Raw genomic sequence first — 21647 nt, forward strand, 5'->3', positions numbered from 1 at the left:
AGGAGGAGACGTCTCAGCGTCCAAAAAGTATAAGCCATCCTTCTTATGCCCCGAACCAATCATCCTCTTGGTCTGGAGGTCCTGCAAAACACATGAAGTAGGAGAAAAGGTTATTGAACAATGGAGAGCTTGAGTCAATTGGCTAACAGAAAGCAAATTAAATGGAAATTTAGGAACATAAAGACCAGAAGGTAAGGACATGGATGGAGTGGGATGAAGAGGACCTTGACCACAGACAAGCCGAGAAGATCCATCAGCAAGTATAATGGTATGATCAACAGGTCTAAGAGTATAAAAAAGAGAGGAATTTCCAGAGACATGAGAACTAGCACCAGAGTCTAGGAGCCAAGGCTGAGAGGACTTAGCCACACATGCAATATTACCTGAACTAGCCATGGTAGGAGAGGAAGAAGTTAGACTAGGGCGGAGAGACTGGACAAGGGCAGTAAGCTCACTAATTTGAGTAGTGTGTGTCTCATGCGAAGTAACAGGAGAAGCATCTGAGCCAATGGACAACAAGGAAGACTGTGAGGAGGGGACATCTATAACCTGATGGACATGATCAGGTCTGCCATGCTTTTGCCAACACCAAGGTTCAGTATGACCTTGGGAACCGCAATGAGTACACTTGCGATCACCACGTGTACGAGAACCAGGTCCACTACTACTGCCACCACGGAAACCACCACGTGAGCCACCACTACGAGAACCACCTCCACGAGAGCCCCGGAAACCAGAAGAAGAGCTCTGGGAACCAAAAGAACTATGAAAACCCCCGCGAGTAGACCCATGATCACTACTACTGGAAACCAATGCAGAAGATGATAAAGAAGACCCAACAGTGGATTGTGCCTGTCCCAATGAAGAGTGTAACAGCCTAGAATAGGCATTGGCAGCCGAAGGTAGAGTGTCACTGGCAAGAATCTGATCTTTGAACCCTCGCAACTCAGGATCTAAGCCAGAAAGTAAAGAAGCCATCATAAACTCCTCCCAATGTTGTTTCTGGGTGGTCACATCAGTTGTGAAAGGTCGATGCTGCAGTAACTGATCCCACAAAGTCTTGAGACTACTATAATAATCAGGAAGAGACCGGCCAGATTGACGCATAGCAAAAATCTGTTCGTATAACTCGTAGACTCGAGAGACATTACTTTGAGTTGAAAAAGACTCAGCAAGGGAGTCCCAAATGGCCTTAGAGGTATCACAAAATTCCACGGTAGTAGCAACCTGTGGTTCCAGACTATGCCAAATCCAACCCATCACACAAGAATCCTCACAACACCAATCATCTTAATCCTTATCATCAGTAGAAGGAGGGAGTTCACTAAGATAGCGGGACTTCTTCTTACCTCGTAAGAAAATCTTAACAGCATGGGCCCAAGCCAAATAATTAGCACCATTCAATTTCTTTGTAGTGATAGATTTAGGCATATCATCATCTTTACCCATAGTCATAGCCTTAGCCTCAATCTCAACCATAATGATCAACCAGACTTGCAAACAGTCAATACCCACAATCACCACTAGAAACACAGAACTAGCTCAACAACCAAGTTTGGACCCAAATGAGACCAACACATCAACTCAACAGTAGCAATCAATAAAGAGAGGACAAATATCCCTTGCTAGAAGGGTGTCAGCCCTTAGAGGGGTGATTTTCGTCTCCAGAAACAGCCACAAGTGATTTTCGGCTCCAGAAACAGCCACAAATTGAACAGAATATCAACCCCACAGGAGTAAAACAACAAATTAAGATCAAGGACCCTTAGAGGGGTGATTTTCGGCTCCTAGGGAAGTGAGCCCAGCAAGAAAAACCAGAAAAAAATAGTCCCAAAGGCAGATTCAAAAAAACAGTCCCAAAAACACGAAATAGTTTCAAAAATCGAAAACTCACATCAGGGATGATCAAAAAATTCCACAAAAATCACCATAAATCTCAGGAGGCAATTTCGAGTCTAGGGGTGACGTCATGCTGACGTCATCGTACGGCTGATGACATCAGCACGTCTCGGTCACCTCAGATCGATCTTTAGAATCTGTAGAACCCTTTCTAATGAAGAAGAGATTGCTCTGATACCAAGTGAGAATGTAAAATGGAGAAATTAGGGTTGAAAGTTAGGAGGAAGAAGAAGAAGAAGAGAGAACTTTGTATATATTAAAAACCAATTAATTCCCTCAACTGTACATCACTCAAATATATATAAAAAACCTAAAGTAGCAATATGACCATCGTACCCTCAACTTAAGTAAATATTAACAGGAGAACAAAAATAACTAAAAGAACTATTCTAACATTCTCTATCTAATGAATGAGGAGTCTTCTTTAAAACCGTCTGCCCTGCACCCACCCCCTGTGATGACTTGGCAGTTCTAGTTTTACTTGGCCTTGACTTTTGGTTTTAATTCATTAAACATATGAGACATGTCTCACAAAGTTTAGTTTTGTTTGAGGCCCGTACACAGTTGCTCATTTTGCAGGTTTCAATTAGTATATTAAAAGTTCATGATTTTTGTTTTCTAAATGTCATCTATGATTGTTGATAAATTGGGGGTTAACTGATCAATGTTTTCATTTTCAGATTCAAGATATTGACAAGAAGCAGCGTGATATTGGTTCATACATTCGTGATCTCCGATTACACCAAACCAACAAGGTCTGGATAATTCCTTAGCTTTGATGTCTTTGTATGCAAGTGAACATGATGGAACATTTTTTTTAGGCATCTAAAAGCCTCGTTTCATATGTCTACATCATTATGCCTTTTTGAATAATTGAGTCCGTTGACATCTGCAAAACTTATGTTTTTATCCTTTCATAACAACTGTATTGCTTGCTAATGCCAATGCTTCTTTTACCACAGGTCACAGCTTTTGGAGGAGTTAGAGTGACTAATCTTTTACAGGCAATTGAGAGACATCATCATAGATTCAAAAGACCACCCATTGGTCCTATTGGAGCCCACGTGGTTAGTGGTTGAGAATAATCATGCCTATCTAAATGTGTGGGTGTGTGCATGTGTGATTGTGCATTAGTTAAATCATTACACACATATAACAATATTTGTGTTATTGCTCTATTTGGTGGTCACAGAAGAGAAATGCTGCATTATAGTTCATTCAATCAAATTGGGGCTTACTTTTATTGTCTGATTTGGTTATTTAGCTGTCTTTTCTCAATGAGTATCCTTTCCCTTGTGGTGGAGCTCACCTTTCAGCCTTTCCAAATTTTCAAAAGAAGCATTTTACTATTTTGGTGAGCAAAAATAAAATAGCTAGCTTCTATACTTTTCTGATAACATAGTTTGCCTAAACTCTTCTTTGAATGCAATTGACTAGAAAATTGTTGGCGTCAATTGTGATTCTATCGCTTGAACTAAATGTGCAGACAAAGTCCATTAATAATTTGCTTAACAGATGCTATATGAACATCATTGTAATGATCACCAAAGCATGCAGGTCATTTTTTTCATTAATGGTAAATGTTGGTTTAGATTAATTTATTTGCACGAGTGCCGCACCTATATGTGTATATGTTATCATTATGACTTTTCTTTATTTGTAAAAGATCCATTTTGTAAATTTGCATTTTTTTACTAATTGACTTGCCCAAATTAAAAGCTACATTCAAGAAAAAAAATTCCTTTTCACAGAAGATCAATACCTTCTGGCATTTGTTTTTTGAATTTTTGATCTCTCTAGATCATGTCGTTGTAATTACTTCTTAACGCTTCATAAAACATGTGATTATGTAATTCAGTCTTTGGTTCATGGTGATACATGGGCTGTTGCTGTTGAAAGTGCCATAGGCAAATTGCTTAATGCTTTCATTGTGACGGATCATAGAGATTCTATTCTTTTGAGAGGATGTGCCAGGGAAGCAGGCTACAACTACCTTCAGATTATCATATATGACTTTGCTAGACCAAGGTATGGAGTGATTATGTCAATAGATTTGCACTATTGATTTAGTTACACATGGGTTTTACTTATGCCGGGTGATCTTTCTCATGATTGCACTTGTACATTTTCTTTTGTAGGTTGTATATTCCAAATCACATGCTTCCCCAGACCAATCACCCAACTACTATTTCAGTTATACATTCTGACAATCCAACCGTTCTGAATGTGTTGGTGGATCTGGTAATATACTGGGCTTCCATGTTCCTGTATGTTTTTTATTGACAAATAAAGGCAATATATTAAGAGAAAAGCAGCAAGCCGATGCTAACAAATGCAAAAAGTTATAAACAACCAATTTTGTTGTTAATGTTTATTCTGTCCTCTGTTATTCAGCTTATTATTGCTTAAATAAAAGTGACTGTTCATTTGAGCAATGCTTCTGCTGTTGTCCACTTTATATGACACTGTATTCAACTTATCTTCATCTGGTCAAGAACATTGGAACTAATTTGCGCTCACTGCTTGATATTCATAATGATGGAATAACTTTTGTAATCCGAAGTCTAACTTTTTGTTTGAATCAATGCCAGGATCTAATTCTTGTTACTTACATCTGTATCATTTTCTTTTCTTACTTTTTTCTTTCTTCTAAAGAACTAGGGGGTACATTAAACATCTTTTGATAACCTCTTTATTTTTTGTAGGGTGGTGCAGAGAGACAAGTGCTCGTCAGAAATTATGACGTGGGAAAAACAGTTGCTTTTGACCAGAAAATATTGAATTTAAAGGAAGTTTACACGTCAGAGGGATATAGAATGTAAGATGGAAAATTTAATTTTTTCGTCTTGTTCTCTTCTTCATCTTTTCTATAGCTGTTCAGTTTGATCGATTTTAGTCTTTAAGGGGTCAATATTTCAAGGGCTTTCTTGGAATGGTTTAAAGCAACTTACTAGCATACATTAATAAAAATTGTATATATATATATATATATATCTGTTTGTTTTTGTAATTCATTTTTGATAACAGCAAATCAACCATAAGATGGTAAGGTGGACACAATCTCAATTAGACAGAATATACATCTAGTTGAAAAAAAGAAAAAGAGTGTTGAAGTTATCTATGAAGTCCAAAATATCTTAATTAGGTGTTCAACTTGTCATCACTCCACAGAATAAAAGGTTTTGCATTTCAATTTTTAAATTGGTCATTTCAATGGAGTGACAGTTTCTTCCTTGTCAAGTTCTTCATTTAAGGCACAGTTTCTTTCTAATCTGTGGCCTGTGTATATCATAGACATGGATATGACATGATATGGACACGCCAGTATCGTAAATCATAAAAATGTAGGAGTGGACATGACATTACAAGGACACAACACCATATTATGGCCCTATTTGGTGGAATTTTTTTAAAGCTAAAAGTTGATAATAAAAAAGTAGAAGCTAAAAGCACCCCTTCTCCAGCCTCCAAATAATCAGCTTTTTTCAGTTTATTTAAGTTATTTCTGCCTAATAAGCTATAAGCAAAAGCTGCACCAAATAGTCTGTGGCAGACTCCCAAATTAAAATAAGCTATAATCACCTCGTAGAAGCTATAACAAACAGCCCCATATATGATGTGGATTTTATGCATGTTATATAAGAAAAATATGTACATCTAATTTATTATTTATATACTATGAAGCATGGACACGACTAAACGGGTGTCGTGGCGGTGTTTGACATGAGGACACGGGGACACGCCTTTAACACGTCTAAACAAGTGTTGTGGCGGTGTCGGACACGAGGACATAGGGACACGCCTCTGACACTTACGGGATACGCCATTTGGCGTGTCCCTTGAATTTCATTTTTTTTTTTTTTTTGAGGGACATGCCAGGACATGCCTAAATCTCAAAATCAGAACAGAAAGTGAAGAAGAAGAAGATGAAGCTATGTACCTGGTTCGTCGGTTAGGTTCGTCTCTCTTTCTCTTTCGCTTCAAACCTCCCGTCTCTCTCTTTCTCTCTCTCACTTCTCTCCTCTCTCGTTGAGCTGCTCTCTTGCCTCTCATCTCTCTCTCGCTGTGTTGCTCTCTCTGCTTGTCTTCTAGGGCTTGCGTCTTCTTGTCTTCTAGGGCTCGACTCTCATCTCTCTCTTCTCCTCTCATCTTCTCGTGTTTTGAAAAACGGCACCAAGGGGGCACAACCCACGCATACAAAACATGAATTATTATTATTATTATTTTGTTTCATTTTAGGGTGCCCACTCCACTCAAATTAAATAATTGCATAGTGGTCCACATACTTTAAGCAGCTATGTGGGAGCTGAATACATAAAATAATTGAATGCTAATATATGTAATACATACACACATTTACATGTGTATGGGATTTTATTATGTCGAATTCTTTATATTTATGACCTTTATATATAAATGATCTAATACAGGGTGCCCATTAATTTTTAGAACAATAATATGCTAAGTTGTACGTGCATTGCATGCGCCTCATTTGCAAATTATTAGATGCTAGAGGTGGAATTGTCGGAGATGTCATCAGCAATTTGTCAGTTATCACTTATGAGTCACCTCTCATGCATCCCTTCATGGTGTTATGTTCAATCACAAGGATGTCTGATGTGTTCGACGAAGCCTAGATGACGAAGTTATTGGCATGAGTAATATCTATGGAAATGTTAACCGACGACAAATTTTTGGTTGAGGATGAAAATTATCAACCACATTATCCAAATGATATATTAGGAATCCCTGACTATCCTTAGGGCTACAAATGAACCAAGTTGTTCATGAACAAACTCGAGTTCGGCTTGTTAAGGCTCGTTCGAACTCGGTTCACTAACTAAATAAACGAGTTCGAACTTAAATTCCAAGCTCGATTAATAAACGAGCCGAGCTCGAACTTAATATTGCTCAGCTCGAATAAGCTGGCAAGCTCAAAAGTTTAAATATTAATTTTTATATTCATATATGTGTATATTTTATTATATAATACATATATATATATTATATTTGTTCAAATATTTTAACTTAATCATCAATAATGATCGCGATTATTTTAATATAAAAAAAAATCTATGAAAGCTTTGCCTTTACTTTCCTTTCTTTGCCTTTGCTTTCCTTTTTATAAGCATCAAGGACTTTGTGTTTTCCTCTCTTTAGCGATGTGGGACTCAAAGAATGCAATAACATCATGTTCCAAACGACGTCGTTTGGTGCGTTTGTTGGAAGTCCCACATCAATTGCAAAATACTTTTTAAGGTGGACAAATTTCTATATAAGCGCAGAGGGTTATTGTTTTCCATGGTTCTCTCTTGGCTTTAATGAGCCACCATGAGCCGAGCTCGAGTTACATAAATTTTGGATGAGACAAGCTTGGATATCGTAGCTTGTTTCAAGCTCGAGCCGAGCTTGAACACCTTCCAAATAAGTCGAGCCGAGCTTGAATATTATCAACTCGGCTCGGCTCGTTTGTAGCCCTAACCATCCTATGGTCTGATTGGAAAATTAACTTGTAACCTTTAGTAATAGGGCAGTTTTTTTGGATGAGCTAAGTGAAACTTGCAATTTTAATACCAATACCTGCTCAGATCATGTGAATACAATGGTGTAAAATTAGTGACACAAAACTGTGCAGAACTTTCCACTTGGTAGGAGGATCAAAAGGTTCTATAGTGGATGAGGAACAAAAGGTTCCTTGAAATATTTACCAGCAGTGAGTTGAAAACAAATATTAGACCTCAGGTGAGAGAGGACATAATTCAAATGGTTTAATCCTTTCTTCAAAGAATTAAGTGAAGCTTGAGTAACCAGCTTAGGGTTTGATAAAATATCATTCTCTATTTATAAGTGAAGATTAGGGTTTACAAGATGAGACAATAACAAGTCGAGCCCTGAGGGCATAGAGTAATTACAAACCACAAAAGCTCAAATAATAATATAATATGCTAACACTCCCCCTCGAGCTGGTGCGAAGATATCTCTCATGCCCAGTTTGCCTAATATGTCATGAAATGGTTTATTCCCAACCCCCTTGGTGAGAATGTCAGCAAGTTGTTCACCAGACTGGACAAAACGAGTACAAATGGTACCACTAGTGAGTTTCTCCTTAATGAAGTGGCGATCAATATCAACATATTTTGTCCTGTCCTGTTGAACTGGATTGTGAACGATGTTGATGGCGGCCTTATTATCACAGTATAACCGCATGGAGTCCGTCTGATCAATACCTAGATCACTCAACAATAACTTGATCCATAAAAGTTCACATACACCTTGTGCCATAGCTCTAAACTCAGCTTCTGCACTTGACCTGGCAACCACATTTTGTTTCTTATTCCTCCAAGTAACTAGGTTGCCTCCAACAAAGGTGCAATACCCTAAAGTCGATCTCCTATCAGTTACTGATCCAGTCCAGTCAGCATCTGTATAGGCTTCCACACGAAGATGATCATACTTTGAAAAATAAAGACCCTTACCAGGAGCAGACTTCAAGTGCCTTAAGATTCTCATGACAGCCTCAAAGTGAGTCTGATGAGGAGCATGCATAAACTGACTAACCATACTGACAGCAACAACAATATCAGGACGGGAATGAGATAGGTAAATGAGTTTACCCACAAATCGCTGATAGCTCCCCCTATCAACAGCTTCTCCTTCATCATCCCCTAATTTCTGATTGGGTTCCAGTGGGGTGGCACATGCCTTGCAGCCAAGCATCCCAGTTTCCTTCAAAAGGTCAAGCACATATTTTCTCTGTGAGATAAATATCGCATCCTTAGAACGAGCAACTTCAATTCCCAGAAAATACTTCAAGCTTCCCAAGTCTTTGATTTCAAACTCACTAGCTAAATATTTCTTCAACAGAGGTATTTCTCCACTATCATTGCCCGTAAGAACTATGTCATCTACATAAACAATAAGTGTTGCAGTCTTACCACGTGAGGAATGTTTTACAAACAAGGTGTGATCTGCTTGACTCTGTTTGAAGCCATATTTAAACATAGCCTGAGTGAATCTCTCAAACCAAGCCCTTGGAGACTGTTTGAGACCATATAATGACTTCCGAAGTTTGCATACTTTGCCTTCTGTCTAATGATCCTCAAAACCAGGAGTAATGTCCATATATACCTCTTCTTCGAGGTCACCATGGAGAAAGACATTCTTGACATCAAACTGATAAAGCGGCCAATCTAGATTAGCTGCTAGAGAGAGAAGTATTTTGACTGAATTCATCTTAGCCACGGGTGCGAAGGTCTCCTGATAGTCAATGCCATATGTCTGAGTAAATTCTTTTGCCACAAGTCTTGCCTTGTAACGCTCAATAGACCCATCTGCTTTGTGTTTCACAGTATATACCCATTTACATCCCACAGGTCGTTTGCCCGTAGGTAACTCAGTCAATTCCCAAGTGCCATTCTTCCTAAGTGCTTTCATTTCCTTAATAATGGCTAGTTTCCACTCAGAGGTAGCAATAGCATCCTGAAAATGGTTAGGAATGCTAGCAGAGGAAATATTGGACACAAACGCTCTATATGAGGATGACAAATGAGAGTAGGACACAAAGTGTGAGATAGGATGTTGAGTAGAAGATCTCACACCCTTCCTCTTGGCAATAGGAACATCAAGATCAATGGACTCAAGAGCTTCAAAGTTACCTAGACTCTCATCAGAAGCAGGAGATGGCAGTGGAGGAGCAGAAGTGGTCCCTTGTATCCAATTAACTTGTTGTCTGTCTATGTCCCGGACATAAACATGTCCGTCCTTATCCTTGGTGACATTGGGTTCTATAGTCCCAGTAGAAGAGGGTGGTGCAAGAACAACTGGTTCCACCATAGGAAGCAAAGTAGAAGAGGGTGGTGCAAGAACCACTGGGTCCACGATAGGAAGCACAGGACTCACTTCACACCAAGGCTCCCCCGGAAATGAGGACGGAGACACCGGAGAGGACAAGAAATAGGACTGGGACTCAAAGAAAGTAACATCCATGGACACAAACCACTTACGAGAAGAAGGGTGGTAACATTTATACCCCTTTTGAGTAGAAGAGTAACCAAGGAAAACACACTTGAGGGAGCGAGGGTCCAACTTACCACGAGAAGGAGAGTGATTATGAACAAAACAGACACAACCAAATATTTTGGGAGGAATAGAAAACAAGGACTGGGAACCTAGGAGGACGTGATGAGGTGCTTGTTTTTGCAAGACCTGGATAGGGAGACGATTAATAAGATAGGCAGCAGTGAGAACAGCGTCGCCCCAATAGAGCCGAGGCACACTCATAGAAAAACAAATTCACCGAGCCATGTCAAGAAGATGCCGATTCTTGCGTTCCGCCACCCCATTTTATTAAGGGGTATTGGTGCAAGAGGTCTGATGGATAATGCCATGAGTAGAAAAATATTGTCCTAACCCAGAATCTATGTATTTCCCGCCATTATCAGAACAAAATAGTTTTGACAGTAGCCCCAAACTGAGTACAAATCATCTTATGAAAATTGCGGAACACAAAGAAAATCTCACTCTTATCTTTCATGAGATACACCCAAGTAGCACGAGAAAAATCATTAATAAATGTAACAAACCATCGATGACCTTTCACAGACATAACACGAGAGAGACCCCAGACATCTGAATGTATTAATGAAAAAGGAACTAAACTTTTATTTAAACTGGGAGCAAAAGAAGCTCTGTGTTGTTTTCCAAGTTGACAAGACACACAAAGAAAGTCAGACACATGATGATTTGCGAAACCAGATGGAAATACATGCTTAAGTAAATAAAAGGAAGGATGCCCAAGACGCCGATGCCACAACCATAAATCGGCGGGGTTAGTAGAAGACGTAGTGGAAGAATAAGCAAGTTTGTCCGGTTGATCCAGGAAGTAGAGACCATTTTCTGCACTACCACTGCCAATCGTCCTCCTCGTGACAAGGTCCTGAAAAAGACAATGATCAGGAAAAAACGTCACACTACAATTCAAATCCTGGGTGAGACGACTCGAGGATAACAGATTAACAGAAAAATTGAGAACATGGAGAACAGAAGATAGATGTATGGTAGGAGTGACTTGGACTAAACCTTTTTTAGAAATGGAAGAAACAGTACCATCTGCAATCCCAACTTTGTCTTGACCTGAAGAGGGCTTATAGGCAGAGAAAAGATCAGAGTAGCCAGACATATGATCTGAGGCACTAGAATCAATAATCCAAGGTAAAGACTTATGACACAGGAAAACACAAGGAGAAGAGGCTATGTTACTTGAGTGGGCAAAGGGGGAGGAAGCTGTACTGAGAGCAGTAGAAGACCGGCGGTCCAACAATTAGCGCAAAGCATCCTCCAGCTCAGCATTAGAAGCTTGGCCAACAGAAGCAGAATTAGAATCAAGTGTATCAAAGGCACTAGACTGATGAGCCCGGGAATAGGAACCACGTCCTCTAGACTGGCCTGACCGACCTCCTTGAGAACCAGATCGATCACCTCGACCCCCGGATGGAGTCCCATGAAGCTTCCAACATGTCTCGCGAGTATGCCGCGGCTTCTTGCAATAATCATAGAATACAGACTCCTTAGCAGCAGACGGAGGGATGGGAGTCAGGTTGAGGCCATCTCGAGGAGCAGACAGTAATGCTGAGCGGTCAGTAGAGACAGGGGACATCATAGCAGACCGACGACTCTCCTCATTTTGTACATAGGCAAATGCCACCTGAAGTGAAGGAAGAGTGTCCATACCCAGAACTCGACCCCTAACTGGATCATACTCCACATTTAGACCTGCCAGAAATGTAAAGACTCGTTCCTGTGAGATGTACTTCTTGTACCAGACAGAATCAGCAGGGCAAATAGGCTTATAGTCTTGCAGGTGGTTAAGGCGTTTCCAGCCGTTGGTGAGGAAATTGAAATACTGAAGGACAGTCTGCTCCCCCTGAAGTGAGCGTTCAATAGAGCGGCGCAATTCAAATGCCTGTGAGAAATTCCCTTTGCGGGAATAGGTGGCAGCCACAGCATCCCAAATATCCTGGGCAGTCTCCATAGACAAGTGGCCCTCACCAAGTTCAGTAACCATCGAATGAATAAGTCAACCCATAATCAAAGAGTTGGTAATCTCCCATTGGTCATAACCCTAGTCAGTGGTACTAGGTGCCTGTATCCTGCCATCGACATATCCTATCTTCCCTCTGCTCTTCAAAAATATAGTTAAACTTTGAGATCATGCTAGGTAGTTCTGACCATTAAATAGAGAGGTGGTGATTTTCAGACTAGGGTTGGGGTTTTCAGTCATGGTAGTAGGTATAATGGGACTCTCACTCCTCGGTGTTTGAGAAGTAGGGGACACACTGGTGGAATCTGCCATGGATATTATACTACCGAACCCGCAACAAAACTAGTGGCAATCACAAACCCGGAAGATGGTGAAAGAACAGGCACAATGACCACTATAAAGGCATAACAAAATTAAGAAATCATTTTTTTTTTAATATATTCATTTTATTTATTTATTTATTTATATATGGATTGGTACGGTGTTTATACACGACTTTATACACGATGAATGAGAGAGTATACACAACATAGGAGATGAGAGTATACTAGAGAGTAGATCGACGAACTGATGAAGGAGATCGACGGTAGACTCAGGAAGACGAAGGCGAGCGACGAACTGACGAGCCGAGAAGATAGACGAGCGACGAAGGCGACAGAGGAAGGCGACAGTCGGCTGAGAGACGAAGGCGACAGAGGAGACGACGGTTGGCTGAGAGACGAAGGCGACAGAGGAAGGCGACAGAGATCGACGGTCGACTGGGGAAGACGAAGGCGACAGATGATCAACTAGGTAAGTTTCGAACCCTTAAGAATCGTTGGTGCAAAGGTCGACCAACCCTAGATGAGCCGAAACCCTAGAGTTTCTGCTCTGATACCATGAAGTTTGAGTAACCAGCTTAGGGTTTGATAGAATATCATTCCCTATTTATAAATGAAAATTAGGATTTACAAGATGAGACAATTACAAGTCAAGCCCTGAGGGCATAGAGTAATTACAAACCACAAAAGCTCAGATAATAATATAATATGCCAACATTAAGAGGACTACTTAGATGCAATGCCTTCTTTCTTTGTTCAAACCTCAGCATTTGTATGGAAATATTCCTCAGTCAAAATTTGCAGATTTGGTGACTGTTTCAAGTAATGTGTTGCTTTCAATGTGTTAGATCTGTCTATTGCAGTTCCTTACTTCCCATGCACATTAAAATCTAATTTGTTTATACTATTTGAATACAGTTATCAACTATTAAACATTGTTATCAATTATGTCTACCTAGGTTTTCCCGTGGTTCAGCCCAGACCATTCTCCCTCCAAATAAGAAGGCTAGAAACAGTCGTCTTTCTGGTTCATATGATGATCAAATTAAGAATCTAGAAAGGGATGCATTGAATGCAAAAGAACAAGCTCAACATGTCCGTGGGAGGAAAAGGAGTGCCGAGGAAGGACTTCAGGAACTTAATAATAAACTTCAAAGTGCCAAGGTAATAATTTTCATTGTTTTTACTACAGCTTCTGTGAGTGAATTCTGATTGTGCTGGTAGTTGATTCTCTCTCTCTTTATTTAGTGTAGTTTTCCTTTATTTCCTAATAGTTTTTTCGTTATGTTATTTTTTGTATGTGCAACCCCAACCAGGCATATGCTATTTGCGTGCCTACTACAAATGTTATTGTGCTAATTTTGTACCATTACCCTAACCATCTATGCACCAATCGTAAGCCTTATAAGTTAATTTTAAGCCTGATGTTAGCAAATTTGACCTCACAATCCTAGATTGAGCCAGGATTTTCCTTTGGAAAATCGAAGGCCTTACTTGGTTTGTTTTGAAAACAATTTTTGAGAGCTCAAAACCCAAAATTTGTTTTGTTTACTATTTTCTCAAAACTATTTAAACATTTTTTCTATCTCCTCTGTCGTTCTGTCACATCCTGCATATCAATCAATCACTTTTTCTCTCTCCTCTCTCGTTCTCTCACATCCTACACTTCATTCAATCACTTTTCTCTCACACCTATCTATTCAACTACAAAAAAACTACAAATCATCCCAAATTACAAAACTCCAAACTCCAAAAACTACAAAACTATTTTCAAAAATATACAACCGAACAAATTTTCAAAATTTGAAAGCTCTTTTAAAAAAATTATCTTTCAAAATTTATTTCAAAATCAAACCAAACGGGCCCAAAGTTCGTGTAATTGGTACCATTTAGACATGCACATGCACACGCACACATACACATTATGAGTTAATGTACTGAAAAAAATAAATGTTAGTGACAGTATTATATAGTATCATAATTTACTATATAACCTGAGGTCGCATGTTTATTGGTTGAGGATGATGTAATTAGAATTTTGTATGGTTGTTATGTTTTAGGTTGCTTAGTTGGCATTCGCCTATTAAAAAGGTGGTCAGGTTCTTTAGAAATTTGATGATATTTTCAGAATTGTATTTTGTGAGCTTGAGAGCTCTTGTATCTCTAATTGAGATTTTCTCTCTAATGAAATCTCTTCGCTAAAACTCATTTTGATATCAAAGCACAAAGTTGGATCCTTTCTTTTTTGGTTTATAAATTCATTGCATAAATTAGAGGAAGATACGAACTTGACATTGAATGGAGTTGTTTGGTTCGAAACCCTACCCTCATGTGATCAACATCTTGCGATTTAGTGTCATCGAGTTTTAGCCCTAATCTTTGAGATTTTGAGCATCACTACCTTTCAGACTTGCTTCTTTGACTTCAAGCTTCGATTTGCAGTCACTTCAATTTGAAATCAGATTTCACATATCTCGATTTATGTCGTGACTTTGATCAAATCCAAAACTCTTTGTTGAGATCCTACTTGATCCAAAACTAGAAATGAGATCCAACTTGATATGAAACCCTAAATGAGATCTGACTCGATCTGAAACCTTAGGTTACAAGTTGAGCATTTTTTCCAACCATATCAAATTTTAATTTCAAATCTGAGTTCATGATTTGGTCACAATCGCAATTCAACTTTCGCGACTTGGATTTGGATCAGAGTTCGACTTCAACACTTGGATGGAAGTTTGATTTCGTCACTTAGATCATGAGTTCGTATTCGACTTCTCAACTTCGACTTGCGAATTGATTTCTTATCTGTCCAAGCAGTCTAATGTCGTGAACTGATTTCGGATTGATCTAGAGTCCAAAGTCGAAGTCGAAGCTATTCGTAAGTTCATTGATCAAAGTCTTCAGATCTCCCTTCATATTCGATTGCCTACGGTATTTTGTCATTTGATAGTTCATTGATCAAAGTCTTCAGATCTCCCTTCATGTTCGATTGCCTACGGTATTTTGTGATTTGATAGTTCATTGATCCAAGTCTTCAGATCTCCCTTTATATTCGATTGCCGTCGGTATTTTGTCATTTGATGGCTATTGTGATTCGAATCTGTCATTTGAGTTCATATCGTGATTCGATCTTCATTCTCATAACATTCGATAGTTTCTCTAAGCTGGAACTTGACATCTATATAAGTGTGAGGACCTTCATTTTTTTGACATAGATTGTGAAAGTTGCACTACTTGTGACTTGATTGTAATTTCTAAACTAGTTACATGTTGAGCTGGACTCCACTAATTCAGTACTACTGTGACTCTTTGATTATCGGAACATTTTACTTTAATGAATCATAGAGGTAGAGGATGATGAGGTAGTCTTGATAGTGATTTAGCTCTGAATTTGAAAGACGAGATTGCATTGAGTGCTCACTTGAAAGGAACAATGATAAACCAAAATGAAAGGAATGGGATTGAAGAGTTGAGTGAACAAGTTGCTACGTTGATTGGAAAGGTGCAAGGTTTCGAAAAGCAATTGCAGTCTCCGTAATGGTTGTGATGGCACCCTTGCGGTTGCGGTTGTGGTTGCGGAGTGTGAATGTTGTAGCATAACGGTTGCGGTAACCGAAACCGTGAATTTTTTAATTTTTTGAACAATTTGAAAAAAAACTTACCGATTCGCATATTTTTTTTTCTCTCTTCAAAATCACTTTTATTAGGGTTTAAAATATATTTTGATCAATTTTTGTTAGTTTTTAAGTATGATCCAATATGTTTCATATTTTTAAATCATAAAATGAGCTTTTGACATTTTATTTCAATAGTTAGTGACTTTAAGAATAATTGATTTTAAATGTCTACAAAATTATTTTTGACCAATACCTGAACTAACTAAATAAAAAATATTTACAATTATTAAATGAAATGATTATAAAACTAAAACTTGTGCCATAAACAACAATTATTTTTTTTAAAAGACTGTTTTTTAGACAACACTTTACAACTAATTAAATAAAATTATTTACAATTTAGTATTAAATGAAATTATTATAAAAATAAAAATTGTGCCATAAGAAAAAATTATTTTTGAGCTAATGATTTTTTTAAAGACATTCTTTAGACAACACATTACAGTAACAAAACAAAAAATCTTTACAATTAAATATTAAATGAAATGATTATAAAAATCAACACAACCACTGTTTAGATATTTTTTATTTTACATGCTAATATAATGAAGTAAAAATTATAAAGGAAAAAAATTCGTACAAGGTTTTTTCTTTGGATTTGGATCACTTGAGTATTCGTTATTTTTTTTGTAAGTTTTTTTTTTTTTTTGGAAAGAAAGCTATTGAAAATATTGTAAAGGTGTGTAATGAGCAGTTAGGCCATTACGTAACACCGAAACGGCCATTACACATGTGAATTTTCATTACACTTGAAAAGCGGATGTAACGGGTATCAGCTACAACCATTACGTAATACCGTTTTTTGAAACCTTGGGTGCAACGCTTGTGACCTCCAATCGAATCGAATTTGATGGTTCTCTTAACTACTCTACATTGGCATAGAGCATGTTTACAAATGAATTTGACTCTAAATGGAGTGGCATTGTTAAGGATTTTGTGCTTCCCAAATTTCATGGGAGCCATATCCCGAGTGTGTTTGTGAAGTGGTTGGACATTGTTGAGAGTCATTTGGTGTATTATGATATGTTGGAAGCAAGGAAGGTGAAATTGGTTTTTCAAAGTCTGGAAGGTGAAATTGGTCTTTCAAAGTCTCAAAGGTCATGCCTCTGATTGGTGAAAGAATTACAAGTTAATAGGCAAGAAAAAGGCAAGGAAAAGATTAAAGAGCGGAGTTAGATGAGAAAGACGTTCCGTGAGCAATTCCTACCATTCACTCATATACACTCTTTGTTGGGAGACAAGCAAGAAAGGAAGATTGCTTTCAAATCCAACAAGGCATCTTTGAATTTGGCCAACCATTTTATAACCAAGATGATTATTCGATTAGTTTTGAAAAGAATAAGTTTTGTGAGGATGGACATCTTCAAGTACACTCTTTAGTGAAGAGATTACACCAAAGATATTATGATGATGAAAGGTCAATCTTTAGTGGTAAAGATATGGGACAAAGTTGCAACCACGAACAAGGTTGGGATCAAGATGTTTCTATCTTTGATGAAGAGGTGGAACAAGATTATGATCAAGATGTTTTTCCCTTTGATGCGCCAAACAAATGTGGAGTTGGATTGTGAAGAAATTGATGATTATGGTTATGAAGAGAATCGGTTTGTGATGAAGTTGTCTTTCATAGGTTTGATGATGTTCCAATCTTTGATTCTTATGATGAAGACAGTGATCTTCTTGTGGATGGAGAAGATGATTTGGAGATGAAGCATATGACAATGATGGTGCTCTACTTCTAGGCGGTGGGAGCGATATTTGTTTTGCACTTACATCTCTTACATTGCTTCTCATGAAAAAAGTGGTTACAACCTAACCTTCCATCCCTTCTCTAAATTCAAAAGAAGTTATGGAGGAGATTCATGAAGATGAGGTTCCATGGATGTTGGGTGATCTTTGTTCTCAAGAAGTGTCTTTTGTCCTACCTTCGACACTAGTTAGTCCACTTTGTGTGGACTTGATACTAGGGCTTGCTTTGTTTAAGAAGCATGGTGCTTGGTGCCTTTTGATAATGTGTGAAGAGCTATTTTGATGACATCTTGTTTCTCAAGTGGCATGCTATATGGATGGTCTACTCACACTTGAACATGACTTCAGTGGATGTGCATAAACGGAAACTCACCTTCAAGGAGCGGTATTTGTTAGGGTGCATTTTGGAATAAGTACTTGCAACCACAGTCTTATTCATCATTCCAAGTTCATTTTGTCTCCATGAGTCATTGTTTTGAGTCATTCTATTAATGCTATTTTGAGTAATTTTGTTCATGTCCTAACTTGAGGACAAGTTTTTCTTTATAGAGGGATTTTGATGTAATTAGAGTTAGTATGGTGGTTATGTTTTAAGTTTTCTTTTCTTTTTTTTTTCTTTTTTTGATAGGCGAAAGTTAGTGGTTAGTTGTTAGTTGTTAGATTAGTTTCTCGGGGGAGTTGAAACTCATACCTACACACCTTGCAAGAAAATCTTCCCCTCCTATTCCATTCCCAAGAGTGGAACCCAAGACCTCCCCTTAGGAGAGACTTGGTGGCCAAAGGGCTAGCCAACTAGACTAGAGCCCCTTGGTTATGTTTTAGGTTGCTGTCAAGTGTTAGTGTCTATGTCATCCATGACATCATCCCTCTTTTATGGTGTAATCCATGACATAAGCCTTGATCTACTTTGGCTTATAAATAGGCTACTTCATCTCATTGTAAAATACACAATTCTACATATCAATAAAATCTTTTTTCTATTTTCTTCTTCTCCATCTATATATCTGACATGGTATCAAAGACATATCTTCCTCCTTGAAGATTTCTTGTTCTTGTCCTTATTTCTTCATTTTTTTTTCTTCGGATTTTGTAAAATAATAATAGTAATAATAATTCAACATGTTTGACTAGGGTCGAAAATAAGCCCTATGATTTTATTTTAATTTTTTACTCATTATTTGATTGGTTTTCTATTTTTCCTTATTTTTTGGAAAAATGGGTGGTTTTTTTGGAAATCATTGATGGTGAGGTTTTGATTGATTTTTTCTCTTCCTCCGTAGTCCGTGGGAGCCGACTAGTGTATTGTTGGCCTTTGTTGTCCGTGTTTAGCAGTTTTTGTGGGGTTTCTCTCCTTGAATGACTGATTCAACTCATATAGGTGATGTCCCAACCGTGTTTGCTTGGGTCTTAGCTTTTTTTTTTTTGACTCTACATACAGGTAACATACTGGTCCTGAGTTTGTTTTTTTAGACTTGCTCCTATTTGTTTGGGTTGTCACTGTTGTGTGGTTTTAATTTCAATGGTTGAGGGTGAGAATAAGGATCCTTCGGTCAATGCGGACTATAGGCAGCATCGAGTTGTGACTCTTAACGATGGTCCATCTCGTCAAATCAATCCTGTGAAACTTGATGGCACCAATTACTTGATTTGGTCCCGTTCTTATAGTCTTGTTATTGCTACTCGCCAGTTGACTGGTTATATTACCAGTGATCTTTTTCAACCTGCCTATGATGATCCTTTGCATAGTCAATGGGTGTTTGAGAATGCTTTGGTTATTACTTGGCTCATTAACTCTATGCAGCCTACAATCAGTAGACCTTTTCTTTTACTGGATACTGTTTATAAGATTTGGACCGCTGCTTCCCAAATGTATTCACAGCAGGTTAATGACGCATAAGCATATGAGTTGAAGAAGAAACTTCAAGGCTTGGATCAGAAGGATCGCTCACTCGCGATGTACTATACTGAATTAAGTAGTTTGTGGTAGGAACTGGATTATTATTAGAGTTTCCAGGCTATTTGTTCCAAGGATGCAATTTTATTTTAGCAAATAGTGGAAAAGGAGTGTATGTATGACTTCTTTGCTGGCCTTAATTTGGAGTATGATCAAATTCGCGTTTAGGTATTTGGTCGCTCTCCTTTTCTTACCTTACGTGAGGCTTATGCTCTTGTTTAGCAAGAGGAAAGTTGGCATAGTGCTATTGTCCATCCCTCTATTCAAGATCGATCTGCTTTGGTTTTGGCTCCTACAACTCGTGATCCTAAGCCTAGTTCAGTTCAGTTTGGTAGTAAGGGTATCATAGGTGATCGGGATCGTTTGAAGTGCGATTATTATGGGAAAGACCGACATGATCATGAGCATTGTTAGAAATTGGATGATCGCCCTACTCGAGGTCGTGGCCGTGGCCGTGGTAGTACAACTCATCCACAAGCACATGTGCCTGAGATTGCAACTAGTACTTCCTATAAGCCTAGTACTATTTCCCAAGATGAGTTACACACTCTCAAGCGTTTGATGGCTCAACTTGATTCTCCATCTACCACAGTTCCTTCGACTCGTGCTTCTTCTAATGTTGCCCACATAGGTACTCTCACTAGTGCTCTTAGCACATCATTGTCGCCTTTTGTGGATTATTGATTCTGGTGCTACCGACCAGTCTCTTATGTACTTATTCTCCTTGTTCTGAACGAGATAAGGTTAGAGTGGCTGATGGCATTTTATCTTCTGTCTCCGACAAGGGTTATGTTCATTGCTCATCTTTACTTTCTCTTTCCCCTGTGCTTCATGTTCCTAATCTTTTTACCAACTTATTTTCTATTAGTAGCCTTACTTCCTTCCTAATTTGCTCAGTGACATTTCTTTATACTCATTGTGTCTTTCAAGAATTGGCTACAGGGAAAACGATTGGCAGTGGTAAAGCATATCGTGGATTGCACTTTCTGGATGTTGTTGTTCCTCTATTACCATTGTCCAACACTCAGGGTCTTTAGTGCACTACTGGTTCTTCTCTGCCCCTCCTTCATCAATGGCATCGTCGTTTAGGTCACCCTTCCTTCAGCATTTTAGAAAGACTTTTTCCTTTCTTAGTTCGAGATTGTTCTAGGAACACTTTTGTTTATGATGCTTGTGAACTTGCTAAGTATAAACGTACTTGTTATCCTTCAGTTAATAAAAGTACCTTTCCTATTATGCTTGTTCATACTGATGTGTAGGGGCCTTTCCCCCTGTAGTGTCTACTTCTAGATATCGTTTGTTTGTCACTTTAATAGATTGTTATTCGCGTGTGACTTGGGTCTATCTTCTTCGAACTAAAAGTGAGGTTTTTTCTTGTTTTCACCTTTTTCATAAAATGGTACACAATCTCTTTAATGCTACCATTAAAATTTTTCGAAGTGATAATGGGACTGAGTATGTTGATGGAGCTTTCCAAGCATACCTTGAGGAGCATGACATTCTTTATCAGGCTAGTTGTGTTGACACTTCTGAGTAGGGAGTTGTTGAACGCAAGAATGGGCATCTTCTTAAAGTTGCTCGCTCCATTTTGTTTACCATGAAAGTTCATAAGTCTTTTTGGGGTGATGTTGTTCTTATTGCTACTTATCTCATCAACCTTATGCCTTCCAGTGTCCTCTAATTCCAAATTCCTCTTGCACTTTTACCTGTGGCTTATCTCACGTCTTCCCTTCCTCGGGTTTTTGGGTGTCTGTTTTGTTCATTTGCAACCTCGTACTTGTGGAAAGTTTGATCCTAAAGCTGTGCATTGTGCCTTTCTTGGCTATTCTGCTACTCAGAAGGGTTACAATTGCTATGATCCTCACACTCGAAAAGTGTATGTCAGTATGGATGTCACCTTCCATGAATCTGAGTCTCTTTTTACTTTTTCTCTGTCATCTTCTCCGAGGAGAGTGTTATGGATGAGATTGCGGATGAGATGATGTCATATCAGCATGAGTTATCTT

At 38.4% G+C, this 21647-nt stretch overlaps 1 protein-coding gene across 2 annotated transcripts in view; it reads left to right on the top strand.

Annotated features, from left to right (window-relative positions):
• LOC114289088 (structural maintenance of chromosomes protein 6B) overlaps nucleotides 1-21647 on the top strand; it is a 125332-nt gene that overhangs the window by 71068 nt on the left and 32617 nt on the right. For both annotated transcript variants that reach the window (XR_014336165.1, XM_082879520.1), the window contains exons 11-16: nucleotides 2580-2654; nucleotides 2862-2966; nucleotides 3758-3927; nucleotides 4038-4140; nucleotides 4605-4717; nucleotides 13218-13422. Coding sequence is in view for 1 of the 2 variants with exons in the window: in XM_082879520.1 (XP_082735646.1) it covers nucleotides 2580-2654; nucleotides 2862-2966; nucleotides 3758-3927; nucleotides 4038-4140; nucleotides 4605-4717; nucleotides 13218-13422 (771 nt within the window). In the remaining variant the exon portion in view is untranslated. The remainder of the gene's footprint in view (nucleotides 1-2579; nucleotides 2655-2861; nucleotides 2967-3757; nucleotides 3928-4037; nucleotides 4141-4604; nucleotides 4718-13217; nucleotides 13423-21647) is intronic.

This window comes from Camellia sinensis, chromosome 1 (assembly GCF_055761805.1).
Source record: "Camellia sinensis isolate YWXY chromosome 1, ASM5576180v1, whole genome shotgun sequence".
In the NCBI taxonomy this organism is placed as follows: domain Eukaryota; kingdom Viridiplantae; phylum Streptophyta; class Magnoliopsida; order Ericales; family Theaceae; genus Camellia; species Camellia sinensis.